The sequence below is a fragment of the Argopecten irradians genome, chromosome 3 (assembly GCF_041381155.1).
Source record: "Argopecten irradians isolate NY chromosome 3, Ai_NY, whole genome shotgun sequence".
NCBI lineage: Eukaryota > Metazoa > Mollusca > Bivalvia > Pectinida > Pectinidae > Argopecten > Argopecten irradians.
In genome coordinates, this window is record NC_091136.1 from 48,181,769 (window position 1) to 48,203,193 (window position 21,425).

General features: G+C 35.8%; 2 protein-coding genes across 9 annotated transcripts; one reads left to right on the forward strand and one right to left on the reverse strand.

The window, feature by feature from the left end:
- Nucleotides 1-83: 83 nt before the first annotated feature.
- On the reverse strand, nucleotides 84-11,147 carry LOC138318883 (uncharacterized). Of its 7 annotated transcripts, none has more exons than XM_069261680.1 (2): nucleotides 10,866-11,147; nucleotides 84-1,220 (listed from the first exon to the last, which is right to left on the reverse strand). In XM_069261680.1, the coding sequence occupies exon 2, from the start codon at nucleotides 1,184-1,186 to the stop codon at nucleotides 284-286; it is 903 nt and encodes a 300-aa protein (XP_069117781.1). In that variant the 5' UTR covers nucleotides 1,187-1,220; nucleotides 10,866-11,147; the 3' UTR covers nucleotides 84-283. The 7 variants fall into 7 exon arrangements, with proteins under 7 accessions (XP_069117781.1, XP_069117780.1, XP_069117783.1 ...); XM_069261679.1 differs by lacking the exon at nucleotides 10,866-11,147 and adding an exon at nucleotides 9,857-10,556; XM_069261682.1 differs by lacking the exon at nucleotides 10,866-11,147 and adding an exon at nucleotides 8,279-9,808.
- A 1,783-nt stretch (nucleotides 11,148-12,930) lies between these two features.
- LOC138318884 (lysosomal proton-coupled steroid conjugate and bile acid symporter SLC46A3-like) lies at nucleotides 12,931-21,366 on the forward strand. Of its 2 annotated transcripts, none has more exons than XM_069261685.1 (4): nucleotides 12,931-14,313; nucleotides 14,576-14,659; nucleotides 15,019-15,175; nucleotides 20,367-21,366. In XM_069261685.1, exons 1-4 carry the CDS (start codon nucleotides 12,942-12,944, stop codon nucleotides 20,437-20,439), a joined length of 1,686 nt encoding a protein of 561 aa, XP_069117786.1. In that variant the 5' UTR covers nucleotides 12,931-12,941; the 3' UTR covers nucleotides 20,440-21,366. The 2 variants fall into 2 exon arrangements, with proteins under 2 accessions (XP_069117786.1, XP_069117788.1); XM_069261687.1 differs by having other exon boundaries at nucleotides 12,931-14,101.
- Nucleotides 21,367-21,425: the final 59 nt, after the last annotated feature.

The following is a 21,425-nucleotide window of genomic DNA, read 5'->3' on the forward strand; positions in this document are numbered from 1 at the left end:
AGAAATATAATTGAACAAGTACAAATCTTCAAATACAACCATTTATGTTACCACTTCTATTAAAAAAAACATGTAACTTTGCATAACGATGATAATTTTAATACGGAGAAACAAAGTAAAGAGACAACTTGATCTCACATCTATTGTAAACACATCTGATTATGCATCACTGTCATAAGTTCGTCTGTGAGAAGCAGGTTACTATTTATAACCGAAAAAATAATAATTTATCGCAATCCAGGAAAATATAATAGCAAATTTGCTAAAACACTTGGAAGATATATTAAAGACTACCGGACGATTCTTTAGCTCGAGAATGTAATCCTTTTGTTTTTCTAGAAACAACTTCCACTGTTGCTTTTGTATTGCTTATACCAGTTTTAATTCCCGACGAGTTTGGTCGCGAGGAAGGTGATGTTGCACGCAGCGCGTCGTTTTGTTCTTTTTGTTTTATCCTTCGGAACTCCATCACAGAATGATTAATTTGACGAAGACACGAATTGCGTTGTATTCTCCGCTTAATATCATCGTCGTTTTGTTCACAGAAACTGCCAACCTTATGGTCGAGCGACTCGAAGTTGTTAATTTCCTTGCTTTTCCTCCACTCTACCATCTGATTGTAAAACGATTCTCGATCTTGTAGCTCATCATCGTCAAAGTATCTCACTTGCTCATCTCGTCTTCCGAGACTTCCAAGACGAGATTTCTTCCGAAGAGCAGCTTTATCACCATTAAACACTCGCGCTGTGCTCGGTCGGAGATCGATTTTAGACCTATGTTGATCTGTGAAAAACGAGGGGTCCACCTCGAACTCTTCCTCCTGCGCAACAGATTGTCTCCCTCCTCGACCTGACGGTTTGGAAGTCAACACAGCTGGACTAGTCTTCGGACGCAATGCACTTCTTGTGAACGCCCTGTGCTGGGTGTTGTTTGCGACAAAGTCTTCAATAGTTTGATCTTTAGGCTCTGGAGTGTTTTTCAGCTTTGATATATCTCTCTGTCTATCTCTATACTTTCGTAAACGTTTCTTCATTTCATTTTGTGATTTTCGTAAGTCCAATGCCACACTCTTTTTGGCTACGTCAATGTTGACAACCTTGAGCTCCAGAATTCTTTCCTCGACCTTGAGAGCGCGCACAGATGACTTGTCAAGGTCAGGGTACATGAATACGGCACGGCTGACCATCTCTCGAGGTTTGGCGTCACTGATGCTTAAGCTCCTGAAACAAATTGAAAACGCGATAGAAAGATTTAAAAATGTTATATTGATATCTCAAATATTTACAGGATGTACAACATATTCTCCAAGAATCATTTTACATGCATCGACCGTAAACATTGGCATCAACTTGAGAAACTGGCTGCAAAAAGAATTAAAAGAAGATTGCCAGGGAAAGAACATCAAAAATACTTAAAGTGAGAATGAAAATATGTCTGTAATGTCGTGTTATTGTGAGATACAAAGTAACTGCCCTGGTTTGGTTGTTACTGGTTCGTCCACTCCAAGCAATTTAAAGCAAGTAAAAAGATACTGATGTCCGTATGGTTGCCTGAAACCTTTCTTCTCCAGTATTGTTGATTAACGGGAATGTAAATAGCTTATTTAAGTAATGAAACAATTCATTATTTTGGAAATTTGTCGTATCCTTGGAAATGTAGCATACTTAGTTTTTAGGGGAAGCGAGCTAAACATATATTTAGGCTAGCAGTTAGAATTCAAATATTCAAATCAAAACAAGTTCAAATGTAAAAGTTGTAAGTTGTTTTGTCGAAGAACCTCGTATCATTACGTACATTCATGGCATTAGATTATGAACACATAAAAAATATTTGATCGATGGGATTTACTTAATAAGGTTACACGAAGGTGTATGTTACATGTCCATCACACCAGCGACTTCAATCCGATTATAATCCAGTGTGTATTTATCTAAATCGAAATTGTCTTGTCGTCCCACACGATTGAAGAATGTGTCTTTTTTCTTATGAAACACTAAGCTAAGGGGACGAAACCAAAAACTCAGTTTTTTTGTGTTTTTGCATGGCAACTTCTAAAAATTAAAATGATATAGTCCCAGCGGACGACATCCTCCAAAAGTTATTCGATTAGAATAGTGTAGTATTATTTTGGATATCTTATGTAGGGTAAAATTCAAGAATGGCATTTGAAGAATTAAAAAAATGAGCCTAGGCATTCTTTGGTAATACATGATGTACCACACCAATTTGTATATTTGTTTATAGACTTACAGAAAAATCAATGATTAAATTTTGAAGTTTGCCAACACAAATCTATTTCATAATGTGATTGTTGAGAGAAGTTCTCTATATCTGACCGAACCCAAATTCCGACGACCCAGTCCCCACAAAACGCAAGAATATGATGAAGATAAAAACCTGAATATATAGCTAGATATAGGTCTGTCTGTTTTATGTTAACCTATCCTATAAGGTATTCTGGAACACGGTAGAAGTATACCCAAGGCCAAACTACCCCTTTTAAACACCTGTACATGTGACATACGTATGGGTTCAATACCAAGTGCTCTTTATATAATGTGTAATTTGAGTCCTGTTTAATGGAAATTGTCTACGCGTGATCATGACTAAAGAATTATGTAAATGTAATTTTTGGACAACACAATCGTCCGACAAGTTTTTTTTTTAATATTTAAACGTATTACTTCATACAATATCCCCTATACTTTTTGGCGTTGAAATATGTAAGGTAGTCCAAACAATATTTTCGGTGATGTTAATACTAATTACTGCCATGGTAGCTATGCTTGACCTAATCAGTATAATGCAAATATATTTTCGAGTACCTAAATACCTAACGTGTCGTAAGTGATTTTTGTTGGATTTTAAAACCTATTTATTTTATTTATATGACCTTTAATTGATTTTAATGATCTTGAATTAAGTCAATTAGTGTGTATTTATTTATGGATTTCAATCAGTGTAGTGGAACTTTAGTCGACACGTAACGAATGTTAAGATAGAAATCCGCGCGGATCGACAATGTTTACCGTCCATTGTTGTATGTGACGAGTTTTGTGGGCCCATGTTTGATCTGCATAACGACCAATGGTGGTCACACTAATACACTTTCAGCCACCGATAATCGGAAGAGAACGTTTGCTTAATTACATTAGAATAAATAGATATAAGTGGATATGTTCTATTTGCTGACGCAGAGACTCTTGTTGAATTGTGTGGGTAACTGGGATTTAGTTTTATTAAGTAGATATCTACAGAGTGTCCACCCTGATACAAGACTCAAATAAACACCACTTACAATATAAAATACTGGTACATGTTAGATTCAAATATACATCTCTAATGCATGAACTTATAATTACCTTTACATAAGACCAGATGGAATACGACTTAATAATTAAAATGACACATTTCCCGAAATTTGAATAAATCAAAAGAAGATTAGTACGTATGTATTGCCTTAGAATCGAACAAATTCTTTTACTAATTTTGATTTAATTAGTCCAAGGCTCGAGTAATCACCACTTGTTATGTTAATAATTAGTACATTTTAACTTAAATTGCGATACTCGTTAATAGATATATCAAAAATAAATAAATGTTCTTAAATTCAAATAAACCTAACTACATTGTATATAATATAAATTTATCAAAATTGTCAAGTCTTGAAATACACATTTAAATATTCACATATTGTATAAAGTGTTGCATCTCTCCACGACTGACTATAGATGTAACCACTAAATGTGCTAACTATTATTGCATTACTAAATTTACATACCTTGTCTCCTGTTAAATCATACCTTGGCCAGATTGTAGGAGTAGGTACGTGACATATCATAAAATATCTACCCTAGATGATCGATTACAATATAAAAGAATCATTCGGTAAATTTTGAAGAAATATTTCGTTCTACAAGTGTTTATATTCGTATATTATATGTGTTCAAGACTAAATGAAATCAATATAAAGGGTTTATCGAACATGTCTCATGGTAATCTTTAATTAACATTTTACCTTATAACGGCTATATATGATAACCGGCGAGTGAGAGAGCTATTGATAACCGTTAACTAAATACAGTGTATGTATACGTGATATGCTTTTTTCACTGGGCTCGTGATACTTGAGTATAAGGTTCCACCTGCAGCCTATAATCAGTCAAATCCCTATAACTCACTATGACCTCGGTGTACAGAAACATTACCTATATCATGGCAAAACTGTATAGAATATCATTTAAATATTTATATTTCTCTGAATACATATTTAAATAAACTTATTTCCTATCAGGTGAGTAAAGCATGCTTTCTATGTAAACGCTGTCGTGTATATTTCATTTTAGTAGTATCTCATTATCTCACCATTATGCTACATAAATATTTCAATACCCTGTTATATACAATATACACCAGGGAGTAAAATGATTCATTGATATGTTGGAAACATTTTATATGTAGTTTAAATGTTCGTCTACTTTAAATACCAAGATCGTTAATGTGTGGCGAAATCATTGGGTCAAAATTTATAACACGTTCGGTATGAGTACAACGTAACCGTAATAATATTATGTTAGTTAAACAGGTTAGTTTTGAGTAAACCTTACTACGCTTGGTGCGAGTCGTTAGCTATTGACCTTACTGGTTGGTTATGATTCCAACCGTAACTCGCTAGGTAGGAGTTCAAGTTTTTAAACACACTAGTTGTGAGGGCCAAGCGTAACACTAATCCTAACATGCTGGATGTACGGATAGTATGAAGATGCCAGCTAAGATGAATTTCAACATGGTTGTTTGGAGAACATCTGTTTTTGAATTAGGTGAGAATAAAGTCTTTTCACATTGACAGGTTAAGGGATAAATGTAAAGTCACACGATTCTATTCGATCTTTCCTACCTCTCCCGCCTCCAGAATCTTTCACTGGCTATCTGAATAACACCTGAGTAATGTTTGCTGTTATGCTTTATAAAGATAGTACAATATAAAGCCACACGGAATTAACATACCACAGCCTCCCAAAGTACAATGCCCTCAACGTGCAGGGCCAGGATTGCTGACCATCAAGGAATGGGACCCTCTCTGTCTGTGAGGTAGAACTGATATCTCTTCGTTTTCCCCGCCCATTGATTCTCATCTAAGGGGGAAGCTCACGCTATCATTACGCGAAATTAGGACTAGGTTTCAATAAACACGACATGCTAATATATTCCATTTATACATAACAGGTTAATTTCAATGCATAATATAAAGGCAATTTATTTGTTTTGTGTCAGGTGAAAGCCAATACAAATACTAGCTGGCAGATATTTGTTCTGTAAATGTACCGCTATTTTGTAAAATGCGGTAAGTGAAATCCCACACGGGTGTCTTTTGTTCACTTGAGAATAGCATGTATATCGATGAATAGATTAAATCCGATACGGTATGTATTTCCACAGAAGAACGATGACACATACACTCATCAGATGTTTTGGCAGAGCAATTATAGATGTATAATGAAATGCTATTATAGTAGAAAAGAAAACAGCGTTTGATATAAGAAATGTCCTTTACAACTCTGCATTTGATCATAGGAAACTAATATAAGGGAACAATCAGCAAGGTCATGTCCCGGTCGCAATACAACCTTTGTGTGTTTATCTCGTACCGCAGTATAGTGTAAAATCTCATCATGCTAGCCAGCAACATTTATAAACCTTGCTATATTCTTTTCAGCTAAAATGGTTAATTTACGTAAAACATAAAGGTTAAATACTTACTGTCAAATCGTTTGAAATCACTACGAAATGAATCCACACATTAGGGATTCCATTATAGCTCTTCCTGTTTTGACATATTCTATTGTCATTAAAATAGTAAATTCTACCGTCTGTTAACAACTATTCATTCATATTATTATTCATATGAAGTGTCTCAAATTCACATTAACCAAATGATCATATGATTAAAACGCTTTAGCCAGGCAAATGAAGCATGTCATTTATAGAATTAAGGGTACGGTGTACAATAACTTAAGATATGGTCTTCAGTTGAAAAAAATGTATATGTGATGGTATTTGTTATTCTAGATGGTAAAACTATTCTTGTAAAAAGAGTACTTTGATGGTTGTTCTATACTGCTAAAACACAACAATGATCTCGAAGGTCAATTCATTTGTTTTCATGTTTATGCAATTAACATTTCTGGAATTCAAGAACAATAAACGTATTCCTATTTCATCTGTGTTATTGAAACGAAAATGGAAGAAGTGTGTTTTAGACGGGACAACAAAGCTATTGTGTTTCATTGATCAATAAACGAGTTTCGAGCATAAATAAATAGTTTCGGAAATGAATTTCCCTTAAAACTCACGTACAAACAAGACTGAAATTCAACCCTGTCCTACGATCCATTGTAAAGTTAGGGTTAACTGTCAAAAGCTTAGTTTTAAACACAATTGTCTAGACATTCTGATAACTGATATAAGGCTCTCAACTTTCCTGACTACCGATTGCAAGCCTTTTGTTCTTCGGTAAATAAACAAAAATCAATGTTTTTTTGTTTAGTTAATTACAGATCTCATCATAATATGTAAACTGTGGGTATTCAATCAGTTATTGATCGTCCTAGGTTGACCCCCAGTTAGTGGTAAAGTAAACATCAAATAACAACCATGTCACCAAGGGAACTGTACTTTTTCAGGTGGGAAACATTTCATTGTCTAGACTTAATATGTATTGTCATGAAGCCTGTTAAAACTGCAACGATCTACTGCGATCATAATACATACAGGTTACACAACCTATAAAAACTGCACTAACAAACTGCATCAGGAATGTTCGTCATCTCCCTACATAAAGTTCCACCACTCGTCTACTTCGACATAAACACTTCTTTAATTTACGCCATCGCCCTTACAATGTCATGACAATAATTTAATTCCAGTGAATCTTCCAAAATACATAATTAACCTTCTAATATAGACAGGTGATAATCAACCTGTCAATAAACGACACCACTTTTAGAATTAACATCACTAAAAGAATATATATCAAATATTACAATAGGGAGATATTACATCCTACATTTTGTACCTAACGAAATAAGTCTAAGAACATTCTACCATTCAATAGTTTTTAAACGTATTAATAATGAAAGTAATTGATCTACAAATTAAGACATCTAAATATCCATACAATCCCCAAACCTACCTAAATACAATATCAACGGAGCTTACCATCATTGGTACATTTCAAAAGTCGTCAACCAAGTTTGCTAACATCTGCTTCCCTAGATCAAATGAGCTAACATTTTACTTCAAGACAATTTCTTACTTGAAATACATATGTGATAAAATATAGAATTCACAAAACATTCTGTATTTCTGTATTCAAGGTAACACAAACTGTATCAATGACTTTTTGTTCATTATAAAATTAGTTTGCAACAAATTACAAATGTGCTTCGAATTACGTATTATAGCATGTCACCGATGTATTCGATAATAGGACAAATTTCACACTACATACCTATTCGACACAACCAGAGTTCCCCTTCTAATAGTTTGGATATCACGTCTCGTGTGTGTCCTAGTTTATCCATATCTCACACCGCCTCACTCATTAATATACACAAAACACTAATTGATTACCGTGAAATGCACGCCGCTAAAAGTCATCGATGTGCATTACCGTTCTGGATCGCTATATACGAGTTCACGTTTTTTTTGTAAAGTCCTTTAAATATGTCTGGCCCATTGAGTCCACGCCACGAGTTGTTATAGATCAACGTTCGGTCTAGGTCCCCCATGTAAAACACCAGCTTCAGTGTACTTACTTCGATTGGCCTTTTTACAGAATATTGAATCCGTCAACAAATGTATTTAATGTTTATTTAGCCTCACTCGAGCAATCACATTCATCGGACGAACAGCTTGTCACACCGACAAACAATGCAGTACATTTACATAGTGTTTTTAAGATAAATATTTGTTAAAATTTAATTTGCGGCGATTTCTATTACCAATAAATACCAACAGTAAGATGATGGTGTCCGTATTTCTCTAGAAAAATAAGGTATTTCTCTAGTCTTGTAAGCTGAAGATACCGACACATACCGTACCAAATGGTAGAAATCCGCACACATTCAATTACTTATTACAAATATCAAACAGGTCGGAAAGAACCTTTGAGATTAATGTAAACAGTACATAAAAACCTTAATTCGACTTCTGTAAATCGACATTGATCAGAGGTGTTGTACGTAATCTGGATACACTGTGGACAATCTATACTCACGGAGCGTATCCAGGGTATACCACTGCCAACACAGCCCGGCCCAAGTATTCGAGACACACTCGCTCTCATTGATAACTCCCTGACGTTCCTGTCCCTCCAACAACCAACCCCTCTAACTAACCGCAGCCAATGGGAGTGGAAAACGTATACAGTGTCAGTAGTCATGACAGACATTGAACTTTTTTAACCCCCCCCCTATTTTGTATCACAATCAACCTCATTTTAAATATGAATTACAGATAGAGTAACCCGCATTACTGCTGAACAGTGTCCTCAGGAAAACCACAACTGCCACGAAGCAATGCTGAATCATGCTGAAAATGTGAAGGCAAGGGAAATCGAAGCTTCATAGGAAGGCGAATTACGGAGTATTTTGGAGGCGTATGAGTCTCCTGATAAGAAAACCGACACACACAAAATAATCCAGGTTATCTCATATTTGGTAAGAGGCTCTTCAGATCCCGAAGATAAATAAACGGAATGCTTGATAAAGAATCATGCAGTTTCAACAGAGGAAAGTCAACCAAGAACTACATTGAGAAGCAAACCATTAACAATTAGAATTTTCCAAAATGGAAGTCTTTTTAATGTACTGAATCTGCTAATATATAAATAAAGAAAAATCAAGATTTTGTTTTATAATTATAAGACAATCATGACCGGAAACGAACTTTAAATACAATATACTATTATAGACTACTAATACGAGTATGGCGAAGAGGAAGTTGACTGTTTATGTACCAGAAAACAACTACATGTTGTATAACTAAATAAAACATTAATTAATAAAGACGGTTTTGTCATGATAGAACAAGTACATTGAACAAGGATCAAAATGGGTCATTAAACATTTGAATTACATATATCATACTTTAAAATATGTTCATATTTAAGTAAAACTGTGACGTCATACGTAATGGAATGCACCGTCATAAACAGATGGCATCCATGTGTCCACACCTAATGCTTGTTTTCATTACATTGATTGCATAATTTTCCCATGTCTTCGCTTTTTACAAGCCAAGGTTCAAATTCTTACAACTAATGTCCAAACCCTATTTTGCTTTCAATAACCAATGGTTATGCCATGCTAATCGTTGGATTACTGTTTCCCACTATCTATAAATTAATTTGTGTTGTAATTGTGATTGAATGTGTTTAATCGGGAGCATTTATGGTCTAATAACAGACCGTGGCGCCATATGTAGATATTAATTGAAGCTGTGACCATTATCCAAATTTGAAATTCTTTGTTGTCTTTGCATCTACTGATAACCTGTTTAAAAGATCTAGTTTTCTGAAACCAGTGGTCAAATTATCATAAACCTTTAAAAACCAATGTTTACACTAACACAGCTATATATCCTGGTATTGCTCTCTCACGAGAAATATTCATCAAATGATTATCATCCGCAAACAGAATTGTTTTTCGATGATATTACATTGGCTTCACTATCAATCTATCAAAATGAACACAATTGAAAGTATAGATAACATTAACATATTGACTTAACACATATTTCAGACAATGTATCAAATTGTTTCACGTCAGTTTACTTATACACTATAACAACCTACCGTATTCCATCCAACGCTTCAGCTTCATTTTCCATTGCAAATAAAGTTTTGATATTGATTTATTCTTAGAACGGAACAAGGTATTTCAGGAAAGTATAGCCATTGCACCATTGGCAGACTGAAGTCTATTACGTCGCTCCCATACTTGGAATATAGTAAGATGTCTTCATTCGGTGCAATGATCTATGGTGTATTTTGGCATCTTTGAAACCCTTATTAAAAAACTTCCCGAAAGGAAAGACTGTTAGCATTCATTTACAATCTCAAGTCACTGCTGTACGCTGATCCCTAAGAATAAGTTGACTGTATGATCTCTTTGATTTGATATTCGATACTCAGGAAGATTCAATGCTTTTCGTCATACCAAAGAACGAAATTAATCGATTACTACCAGGTTTCCATGGTGATTAAATCCCTACAAAACGTATATTTTCCTGGTGATGTTGCTAGAGCGGAAGTGAGGATGCTATTACATCTGTAGGTCTTGTCCGTGTAGTGTATAACGGACTGGGGCTTTATTATTTATGTGGTGTGACAAGCTAGTAGGTCTCCAACGTGTCTTTGGTCACTGGTCAAAGATAGTCTGGACCAGAATACATCAATCATCCGAGGACTGTCATAGTCGCGACAAATATTGAACCATATGGATATGTGTGTACTAGACATTATAAAGGAGACTATAGCTTATCAAACTACATAGCATTTGAATTAAATATACTAGCAATTTTATATACAAGATACATTTTTCTATGTAAGAATGTTGCAACAAATATTGAATTCATATTGGTGAGTATTTATATCGAGAAAGGTGGATGAACTAGAAATTAGCAACGGGAAAGCACCATTGGTAAACTGACTTTTAAAATATTTCTAACCTTTACAATCTCGGTTTCATTGAATCAATGGATATGCTTGCTACTATGATAGAGGAATAATTGACCAAGATTCAGCAGGATATATCAAAGTAAGTTATGCATTAAATATCAAAGGTAATAAGTAATACATTTACCTTCTTTTGCTGTCATTAAATACCAACGCGTCCCCACACTATACTTCCTGCCGATCACGTCTAACTGTCTGAGCCAAGTTGGGCTCCTGTTCCACAAGTATGATTAATTAATTCTGATGCATTCTCAATGACGTGCTAGCTTTTTACAGTGTACACGCTGTTGTCTCTGTCGTGAGGGGCACTGGATATCTATAAAACATCAGGATTAAATACTCCACGTCTTCATTATAATCAATTATGTGTTTAAGATTTTAATGAAAGCCCGTCACCACTAGTGAAAGACTATCTGTATCACGGATGAGCTCACATAACACTGAATAGAAATAATAGTGTTAACACCGGGTTTACTCGGCTTGAATACTGATATTAAACATACATGTTTTAATATTTTCAATCTGAACACACCTTTTGAAATAAAACACCCTTTCCTATGCATAGATTATTGTAGTAATGTACAATACCTTTAACTACTCATAGTGTTTGTCTAGGTAGGGGGTGGTATAAAATAATTATGCCTGGCTATGTATTACGTATTCTACATTTAACTACTCCGAAGAGTGGTTTTCTGAGTGTTCATTTAATTTGAGGTTAAGGTTAAAAATGAACCATAATGTAATATAATAAAGAAACCATAATTAACATGGATCATACGAGAGCAATATATACGTAAGAATTCCACAAAACGTATGGACCAGTGACTCCTAAAGAATGAGCGCGTTCTACTTCAAAGTAGACAACATCATGTAGGTTAAATCTTGATTATGATACAAGCTGAATTGTGTCGACAGAGAAGCCACACCAAAACACTGAACAACTGAACATGGGTGATTTATATCGTTTAGGCAAACAGCTCATTTACTGATGACATCATGATGTTCAATACATGATCTTTTCCAACAGGTATTATATGACTGGTGTTTTTGCTGTGTATTGATTGGCTGATGTGTTTGTAAGTATTTATCAAATGAAATATCAATCCCGAAATCAGCGGCGAAAAGCACGCAAGATTACTGGACTGAAACTATATATCTCACGCGAGTCCAGTAACCTGTGTCAAAAATAGATCGAGGGAATACCTTTAGATGTAACGTCATAATCTGTCTTGACGCTGAGTCGTACCCAAATATAGCGTAAAGCGTCATTCCGAATTCAATGACGTCAGGATAACCTATTGTGATGTCTTCAGTATAGTCGGCAACATCTGTCGGAAGGCAACACGTTTATTACGACCAATGGTCAACAACTGCAAACTCCAGTAATAAAACGGAAAACGTACAAGAATACAAGACGAACGGTTTTAGTATAGTCTTTTTAAAGTTGTATTTCTTGTAATTTTCACCATCACAAAACTGTCATAAAACATACAATATGTGAATGCTTTTGTATATGATGGTTCAGATCCATAAAAGCACCAATATACTATTGACATAGTGGTAAGTGTCGCATGCAATATCACACGTTTTACCCGTACAGATCGGAATAGATCGTGTACACGTAGAAAATCATTATTTAAATTTAATTATTCAATAACTTTACAAAAGTTTTAATACGAACTTTACAAACCTCGATGAATATGAGAAGTTTCAAACTTAGAGAGAAGAAAAATAACATAGAACACTTTCAATGGTTTTCTAAGACAAAATCAGAAACAGTTAAGGACTTGTTTTCATGTGGATTAGGTTTATATCACTTACTCGAGCTCACATTATCCACCAGAAAATGGGTAGATAATTGTATTGTCAAAACTTTTATTTATTTCAATTAATTATGAAACAATGCATAAATATTTACTAGAAGAGAATGATAATTCATCTAAACATAGCAAAGTAAAAACACAAAAGCATGTACATGTATCAATTTCCCCCATAAAGACAATGAAACGAAATTTTCAAACCCGAGCAGAGCTTAAGCTATCGCCTGCGTAGATAACCTATATGTAGGTCACACACTCTTGGTGATCCCGCTGGTACAGAACATCAGACAAGTGTAACCGTAATTGTTTCAAGGTCGTGAACTTGATATTACTAGGCTGGCAATGATAACAACTATAATAGTTAGCTAACGAGTTGTATCAAAATGGTCGCGATGTCATACGCAAATGAAAGCAAGCCGTTATTGGAACAAGCACATAATTCAGAATCAGCAAGCAACATACAATGGAATCGAACTCATTTAGACACAACTGGTTATTCTCAGACAAAGAAAAAACAGGTACTGACGACAGTCACAGTGGGAAACTTTAACTCCCAACAGGATATAACATATAATGACATTGACAACGTGTCTACAAATCGGTCTTCAGACAATGAAATCGTGCCCGAGGAGTGGGAAGAAAAATGTCCATCGTCCGAGCAGACGTTACTTCCGGTCATACATGAGGAACCAAGAAGAAACTGTAGTGGAGTTCTTTGCCTACAGCGAGTGTATATCTGTCTTGTTGTATCACTCTATTACTTTGCGATTATGATTGACGATGAGGCCTGGCCACAACTCGTACGTAGTCGGGTGGTAAAGGATATGGGGGTCAACTTGTCACAAATAAAAAGTGAACATTGCGCAGTGAACATCACAGTCGCCAATAACACCGATGTTCAAGTTCAAAAACGGAGCGCAACCATCAATACCTATTTCCTGATAGCGGCATACATTCCGGCAATTTTCTCGAACCTTGTCATAGGAAGATTGTCGGATAAATTCGGGAGGAAAATCGGGTTGTTTACAGCCATTGCAGGTGCCATTTTGAAATACTCTTCCATTGCAGTTTGTATACATTATGACTTGGATATTGATATAAGCTATGCTGGTTTTATTCTTTATGGACTTTCTGGAACTTACACTGTCGCTTCACAGACATCAAATGCTTGTGCTGCGGACATAACTGAAGCAGGAAAAGATCGAACCTTCTTCTTTTCGGTTATTGCTTTCTTCAAAGGGTTTACATCTATGCTGGGCCAAATCCTCGTTGGCTACATCATACAATATGTCGAACAGTTCTTTGTTTATGTCATTGCTATAGGTGTAATGGTGTGTACGTTCTTCATTGTTGCTTTCTGTCTTTCTAGTTCGCCACAAAGTGAAAACCTCAATATCAAGCATAATGAAGAATCACATCAACCCACAACAGAAAACAAAAGAGATGTTCTTACGAGATCTACTCGCGCGTTACAGTGCGCGCTCCTTGCCGCGTACATCCTCACGTGTTTACGTGACATGGGAGTGACGACAGTAGCATCTTTGTACGTATTAGATTCTCCTTTTTGTTGGACGTCTGTAAAGATTGGATGGCTGTTATCAATGTTCTCGGGCTGTAAACTTGTTGGCTTGTTTTTGGTGGGACTGTTTCAGAAATGTGTTAGTGACGTCACTATTGTTACCACGGGGACAATCATGACTGCAGCCTCGTTTTTTATTTTCACATTCGCCTATGATGACGTCATGATTTTCAGTGGTATGTATGTTAATAAGAAATAAATCTGAAGGTTAGCACTCTCATTCTTATTGTCTACCAATCATTGCACTGGGAGGTCACGAGTGTCATAAACCAGGCATGTAATGCTGCTTAAACATTGTGCTTACCCTCAAATGATTAAGCGGTAAGGACAAATTGATCATGGCGCATTATATTGAATAGTACCATTAAATTTTAAATTCTATGAACCATTGTTTATTGTGATATCTACTAAAATGAAACTGGAATAATTACATTTCAGTTCCCGTATTAGGATTTATGGGGGATCTGGGATATCCGTTGACCAGTTCTATGCTGTCCGGGGTCACTTCGCTGGACAAACAAGGTGACTTCCATGGAGTACAATTACCGAAAAATACATTTTTGTGATTTCACGAATTCGTCATTGCGCTTAAGTATTCAGAATAGAATTAGTGTTTGTTCACCGTATTTAACGAGGGTCAGGATACAGTTCTGCCAACTGACAGATGTCTACATAGCAAGCAAATCATACTTAATCTGGTTTGGGTCATATCAAAAATATTTTTCGGCCATAAAGATTTCTTTTTTTCTTTTTTTTTGTCGACAAATTCAAAATAAAACAGGCTTAATTTGGCAAGCTAAATGCGTGGTCGTTGTTTACTTTAATTAATTTATAATGATTCTCTGGTTATTCAGATGTCAATTACTCTTCATTTGTTGCAGGGTTTGTGTTTTCTCTGCTGGGGTTGGTAGAGAGTGCTGGTACATTGTTCAGTGGCCTCTGTCTCAACACACTGTACTTCGCCACGGTTGGGTGGATGAATGGGTTTGTCTTCCTGCTGGCTGCCGTCATCTGTCTTCTGTGTGTTCCGCTCTACATGTGGGTATACCTTTCTATCCATGACAGTCAAGAATCATATATGATGCAAACATTTGTATCTGTTTTGGACGTTATAATGTATACACAATGGCATTGTCGCCTCTCTACTCATGATCGTCAAGTATCACATCTATTGCACATCCTTGTACAGGTTTGTTTTTATATTGATATGCTAACACAACATACAACTTTATATTTCATGGATGTCTCTATTGGTAGACAATAAACCTGGCAAAAACTAAGCTAATGAATTGTTGATCGCAAATCACCAGAGCGACACATGTTTACAACATAGCTAACTCATAATGCCATCAACATGTTAGTCTGTTTCAACATAGCTAACTCATAATGTCATCAACATGTTAGTCTGTTTCCAACAGAGCTAACTCATAATGCCATCAACATGTAGTCTGTTTCCAACATAGCTAACTCATAATGCCATCAACATGTTAGTCTGTTTCCAACAGAGCTAACTCATAATGCCATCAACATGTTAGTCTGTTTCCAACATAGCTAACTCATAATGCCATCAACATGTTAGTCTGTTTTCAACAAGCATCTATGCTACTCATAATGCCATCAACATGTTAGTCTGTTTCCAACAGAGCTAACTCATAATGCCATCAACATGTTGTCTGTTCCAACATAGCTAACTCATAATGCCATCAACATGTTAGTCTGTTTCAAACAGAGCTAACTCATAATGCCATCAACATGTTAGTCTGTTTCAACAGAGCTAACTCATAATGCCATCAACATGTTAGTCTGTTTCAACAACAAGCTAACTCATAATGCCATCAACATGTAAGTCTGTTTCAACATAGCTAACTCATAATGCCATCAACATGTTAGTCTGTTTACAACAGAGCTAACTCATAATGCCATCAACATGTTAGTCTGTTTCAACATAGCTAACTCATAATGCCATCAACATGTTAGTCTGTTTCAACAGAGCTAACTCATAATGCCATCAACATGTTAGTCTGTTTCCAACATAGCTAACTCATAATGCCATCAACATGTTAGTCTGTTACAACATAGCTAACTCATAATGCCATCAACATGTTAGTCTGTTTCCAACAGAGCTAACTCATAATGCCATCAACATGTTAGTCTGTTTCAACATAGCTAACTCATAATGCCATCAACATGTTAGTCTGTTTCCAACAGAGCTAACTCATAATGCCATCAACATGTTAGTCTGTTTCCAACAGAGCTAACTCATAATGCCATCAACATGTTAGTCGTGTTTCCAACAAGCTAACTCATAATGCCATCAACATGTTAGTCTGTTTCCAACATAGCTAACTCATAATGCCATCAACATGTTAGTCTGTTTACAACATAGCTAACTCATAATGCCATCAACATGTTAGTCTGTTTCAACATAGCTAACTCATAATGTCATCAACATGTAAGTCTGTTTCAACAGAGCTAACTCATAATGCCATCAACATGTTAGTCTGTTTACAACAGAGCTAACTCATAATGCCATCAACATGTAAGTCTGTTTCCAACATAGCTAACTCATAATGCCATCAACATGTAAGTCTGTTTCAACATAGCTAACTCATAATGCCATCAACATGTTAGTCTGTTTCCAACAGAGCTAACTCATAATGCCATCAACATGTTAGTCTGTTTTCAACATAGCTAACTCATAATGCCTCATCAACATGTTAGTCTGTTTCCAACATAGCTAACTCATAATGCCATCAACATGTAAGTCTGTTTCCAACAGAGCTAACTCATAATGCCATCAACATGTTAGTCTGTTTCCAACAGAGCTTACTCATAATGCCATCAACATGTTAGTCTGTTTCCAACAGAGCTAACTCATAATGCCATCAACATGTTAGTCTGTTTCAACAGAGCTAACTCATAATGCCATCAACATGTTAGTCTGTTTCCAACATAGCTAACTCATAATGCCATCAACATGTTAGTCTGTTTCCAACTATAGCTAACTCATAATGCCATCAACATGTTAGTCTGTTCACATAGCTAACTCATAATGCCATCAACATGTAAGTCTGTTTTACCCATCGTAGTCTGTTCAACAGAGCTAACTCATAATGTCATCAACATGTTAGTCTGTTTCCAACAGAGCTAACTCATAATGCCATCAACATGTTAGTCTGTTTCCAACATAGCTAACTCATAATGCCATCAACATGTTAGTCTGTTTCCAACATAGCTAACTCATAATGCCATCAACATGTTAGTCTGTTTCAACTCCACATAGCTAACTCATAATGCCATCAACATGTATGTCTAGTCTGTTTACAACATAGCTAACTCATAATGCCCATCAACATGTTAGTCTGTTTCAACAGAGCTTACTCATAATGCCATCAACATGTTAGTCTGTTTCCAACAGAGCTAACTCATAATGCCATCAACATGTTAGTCTGTTTCCAACAGAGCTAACTCATAATGCCATCAACATGTTAGTCTGTTTCCAACAGAGCTAACATAATGCCATCAACATGTTAGTCTGTTTCCAACATAGCTAACTCATAATGCCATCAACATGTTAGTCTGTTTCCAACATAGCTAACTCATAATGCCATCAACATGTTAGTCTGTTTCCAACAGAGCTAACTCATAATGCCATCAACATGTTAGTCTGTTTCCAACAGAGCTAACTCATAATGCCATCAACATGTTAGTCTGTTTCCAACAGAGCTAACTCATAATGCCATCAACATGTTAGTCTGTTTCCAACATAGCTAACTCATAATGCCATCAACATGTTAGTCTGTTTACAACATAGCTAACTCATAATGCCATCAACATGTTAGTCTGTTTCCAACATAGCTAACTCATAATGCCATCAACATGTTAGTCTGTTTCCAACAGAGCTAACTCATAATGTCATCAACATGTTAGTCTGTTTCCAACAGAGCTAACTCATAATGCCATCAACATGTTAGTCTGTTTCCAACATAGCTAACTCATAATGCCATCAACATGTTAGTCTGTTTCCAACATAGCTAACTCATAATGCCATCAACATGTTAGTCTGTTTCCAACATAGCTAACTCATAATGCCATCAACATGTTAGTCTGTTTCCAACATAGCTAACTCATAATGCCATCAACATGTTAGTCTGTTTCCAACAGAGCTAACTCATAATGCCATCAACATGTTAGTCTGTTTCCAACAGAGCTAACTCATAATGCATCAACATAGTCTGCCATCAACATGTTAATGCCAGTCTGTTTCCAACATAGCTAACTCATAATGCCATCAACATGTTAGTCTGTTTTAGCTAACTCATAATGCATCAACATGTTAGTCTGTTTCAACAGAGCTAACTCATAATGCCATCAACATGTTAGTCTGTTTCCAACATAGCTAACTCATAATGCCATCAACATGTTAGTCTGTTTCCAACAGAGCTAACTCATAATGCCATCAACATGTTAGTCTGTTTCCAACATAGCTAACTCATAATGCCATCAACATGTTAGTCTGTTTCCAACAGAGCTAACTCATAATGCCATCAACATGTTAGTCTGTTTCCAACATAGCTAACTCATAATGCCATCAACATGTTAGTCTGTTTCCAACATAGCTAACTCATAATGCCATCAACATGTTAGTCTGTTTCCAACAGAGCTAACTCATAATGCCATCAACATGTTAGTCTGTTTACAACATAGCTAACTCATAATGCCATCAACATGTTAGTCTGTTTCAACAGAGCTTACTCATAATGCCATCAACATGTTAGTCTGTTTCCAACATAGCTAACTCATAATGCCATCAACATGTTAGTCTGTTTCCAACATAGCTAACTCATAATGCCATCAACATGTTAGTCTGTTTCCAACATAGCTAACTCATAATGCCATCAACATGTTAGTCTGTTTCCAACAGAGCTAACTCATAATGCCATCAACATGTTAGTCTGTTTCCAACATAGCTAACTCATAATGTCATCAACATGTTAGTCTGTTTCCAACAGAGCTAACTCATAATGTCATCAACATGTTAGTCTGTTTCCAACATAGCTTACTCATAATGCCATCAACATGTTAGTCTGTTTCCAACATAGCTAACTCATAATGCCATCAACATGTAAGTCTGTTTCAACATAGCTAACTCATAATGCCATCAACATGTTAGTCTGTTTCAACATAGCTAACTCATAATGCCATCAACATGTTAGTCTGTTTCCAACATAGCTAACTCATAATGCCATCAACATGTTAGTCTGTTTCCAACATAGCTAACTCATAATGCCATCAACATGTTAGTCTGTTTCCAACAGAGCTAACTCATAATGCCATCAACATGTTAGTCTGTTTCCAACATAGCTAACTCATAATGCCATCAACATGTTAGTCTGTTTCCAACATAGCTAACTCATAATGCCATCAACATGTTAGTCTGTTTCAACATAGCTAACTCATAATGTCATCAACATGTTAGTCTGTTTCCAACAGAGCTAACTCATAATGCCATCAACATGTTAGTCTGTTTCCAACATAGCTAACTCATAATGCCATCAACATGTTAGTCTGTTTCCAACATAGCTAACTCATAATGCCATCAACATGTAAGTCTGTTTCAACATAGCTAACTCATAATGCCATCAACATGTTAGTCTGTTTCCAACATAGCTAACTCATAATGCCATCAACATGTTAGTCTGTTTCCAACATAGCTAACTCATAATGCCATCAACATGTTAGTCTGTTTCCAACATAGCTAACTCATAATGCCATCAACATGTTAGTCTGTTTCCAACAGAGCTAACTCATAATGCCATCAACATGTTAGTCTGTTTCCAACAGAGCTTACTCATAATGCCATCAACATGTTAGTCTGTTTCCAACAGAGCTAACTCATAATGCCATCAACATGTGAGTCTGTTTACAACAGAGCTAACTCATAATGCCAACAACATGTTAGTCACCAAGACGGTGGTGGCTGCTAAGTATAAGTGTACAGTATTTAAATTTGAAAAGGCATTTTTTTCCATAGAAACGTCAAAAAGCGAACTGCAGTAGGACCTATCAAAGATATCAAAGATCTAAAATGTGTACTATGCTTGTATGACTTCAAATTAACATGTGATATCTTTGAAATTATGCTGAAATTATTTAGGCAAATATTTTCCTTCTTGCCATATGCGCATACTTGATCACTGTCCACTTCAGTATATCTTATACATTGCAGGTATTACTCGGTAGCCTCCAACATGGATAGGAGAGATGGCACTAAACCTACGACGTCTTCGTCATCACATTAGTTCTGTCTTGGACCAACAGAGATTTACAATGTTTTATTATTATATTGTTTATGTTAATAGTGCGGTGTCTCTCATGAATGTTTGTGATTCATATGCTGCATGCACGTTATATTCATTTCGGTACTGTTTGTCAGTATTCCCTGTTGTGACATTTTGAACAAGTAGCGTACAATTTTCATATTTGCCTTCCATCCAGTTATCACTTAATATTAGTAAATAGCGACGTTTTGTGAAAATATATTCTTGATATTTGTTCACCAGTTTGTCTGACGATATATATACTTTTGACTGGTCTATTTCCACAAATCTTTCGGACTAACTTTGATTAATTTCGACTTAATTTGAGGAGTGTTAATCAGTCTGTGTTGATAATTGTCCTCCAGTTTGTCTTAGTGCATACTTTTGATTGGTCCATTTCCAGTATTGTTTGCTGAATTCTAACGGTAGTTTTGCCACTGGTTTAGGCATTGGAGATGGATTTCGTAGTCATTATTTTGATTACATCTTTGGATGCATGCTCGTCAAGAATTAGAGTTATGGTCTACATTGTTCAATGATGCAGTGATACAAACAAATTATAATGCCTCCTTCCATCTGGCGGATCTATACGACGCTAGCCACGCTGGAATACTTCATCACTTTCATTAACTGTGCTTGTGTAACGAAATATCTCTTTACTTTGGAATGTCTACATAGTCAACAACTTTTAAGCATTGCACGTTAAGAAAATTCTTACGTGAGTATATCCACAATCTTTGTAGCACAGTACTTTTAGTTAACATGAACATTTCAACTTATACACAACATCTTACCTTGAGCCTTTGGATAGTTACAGTAGCCAAAGAGGCACAATATTGGATTGGACAGGTTCTAATACATCCCAAAACAAAGTATATTTGTATTCCGCAATTTAACTTCTTGAATTATCCTTTGAATATATGCATGAAGCTTACGTTTTATGAAATCAGCAACCCTGCACTTTTGTT

Bases quoted from the DNA above. Each gene is read 5' to 3' on its own strand.
- LOC138318883 (XM_069261678.1), bottom strand. From the start codon at position 5,135: ATGAGAATCAATGGGCGGGGAAAACGAAGAGATATCAGTTCTACCTCA. The intron at 1,221-5,007 runs GTATGTTAATTC...AATTTGTTTCAG, and splicing joins TTGTACTTTGGGAGGCTGTG to GAGCTTAAGCATCAGTGACG.
- LOC138318884 (XM_069261685.1), top strand. From the start codon at position 12,942: ATGGTCGCGATGTCATACGCAAATGAAAGCAAGCCGTTATTGGAACAA. The intron at 14,660-15,018 runs GTGACTTCCATG...CATTTGTTGCAG, and splicing joins CACTTCGCTGGACAAACAAG to GGTTTGTGTTTTCTCTGCTG. The intron at 15,176-20,366 runs GTGGGTATACCT...TATACATTGCAG, and splicing joins CTGTGTGTTCCGCTCTACAT to GTATTACTCGGTAGCCTCCA.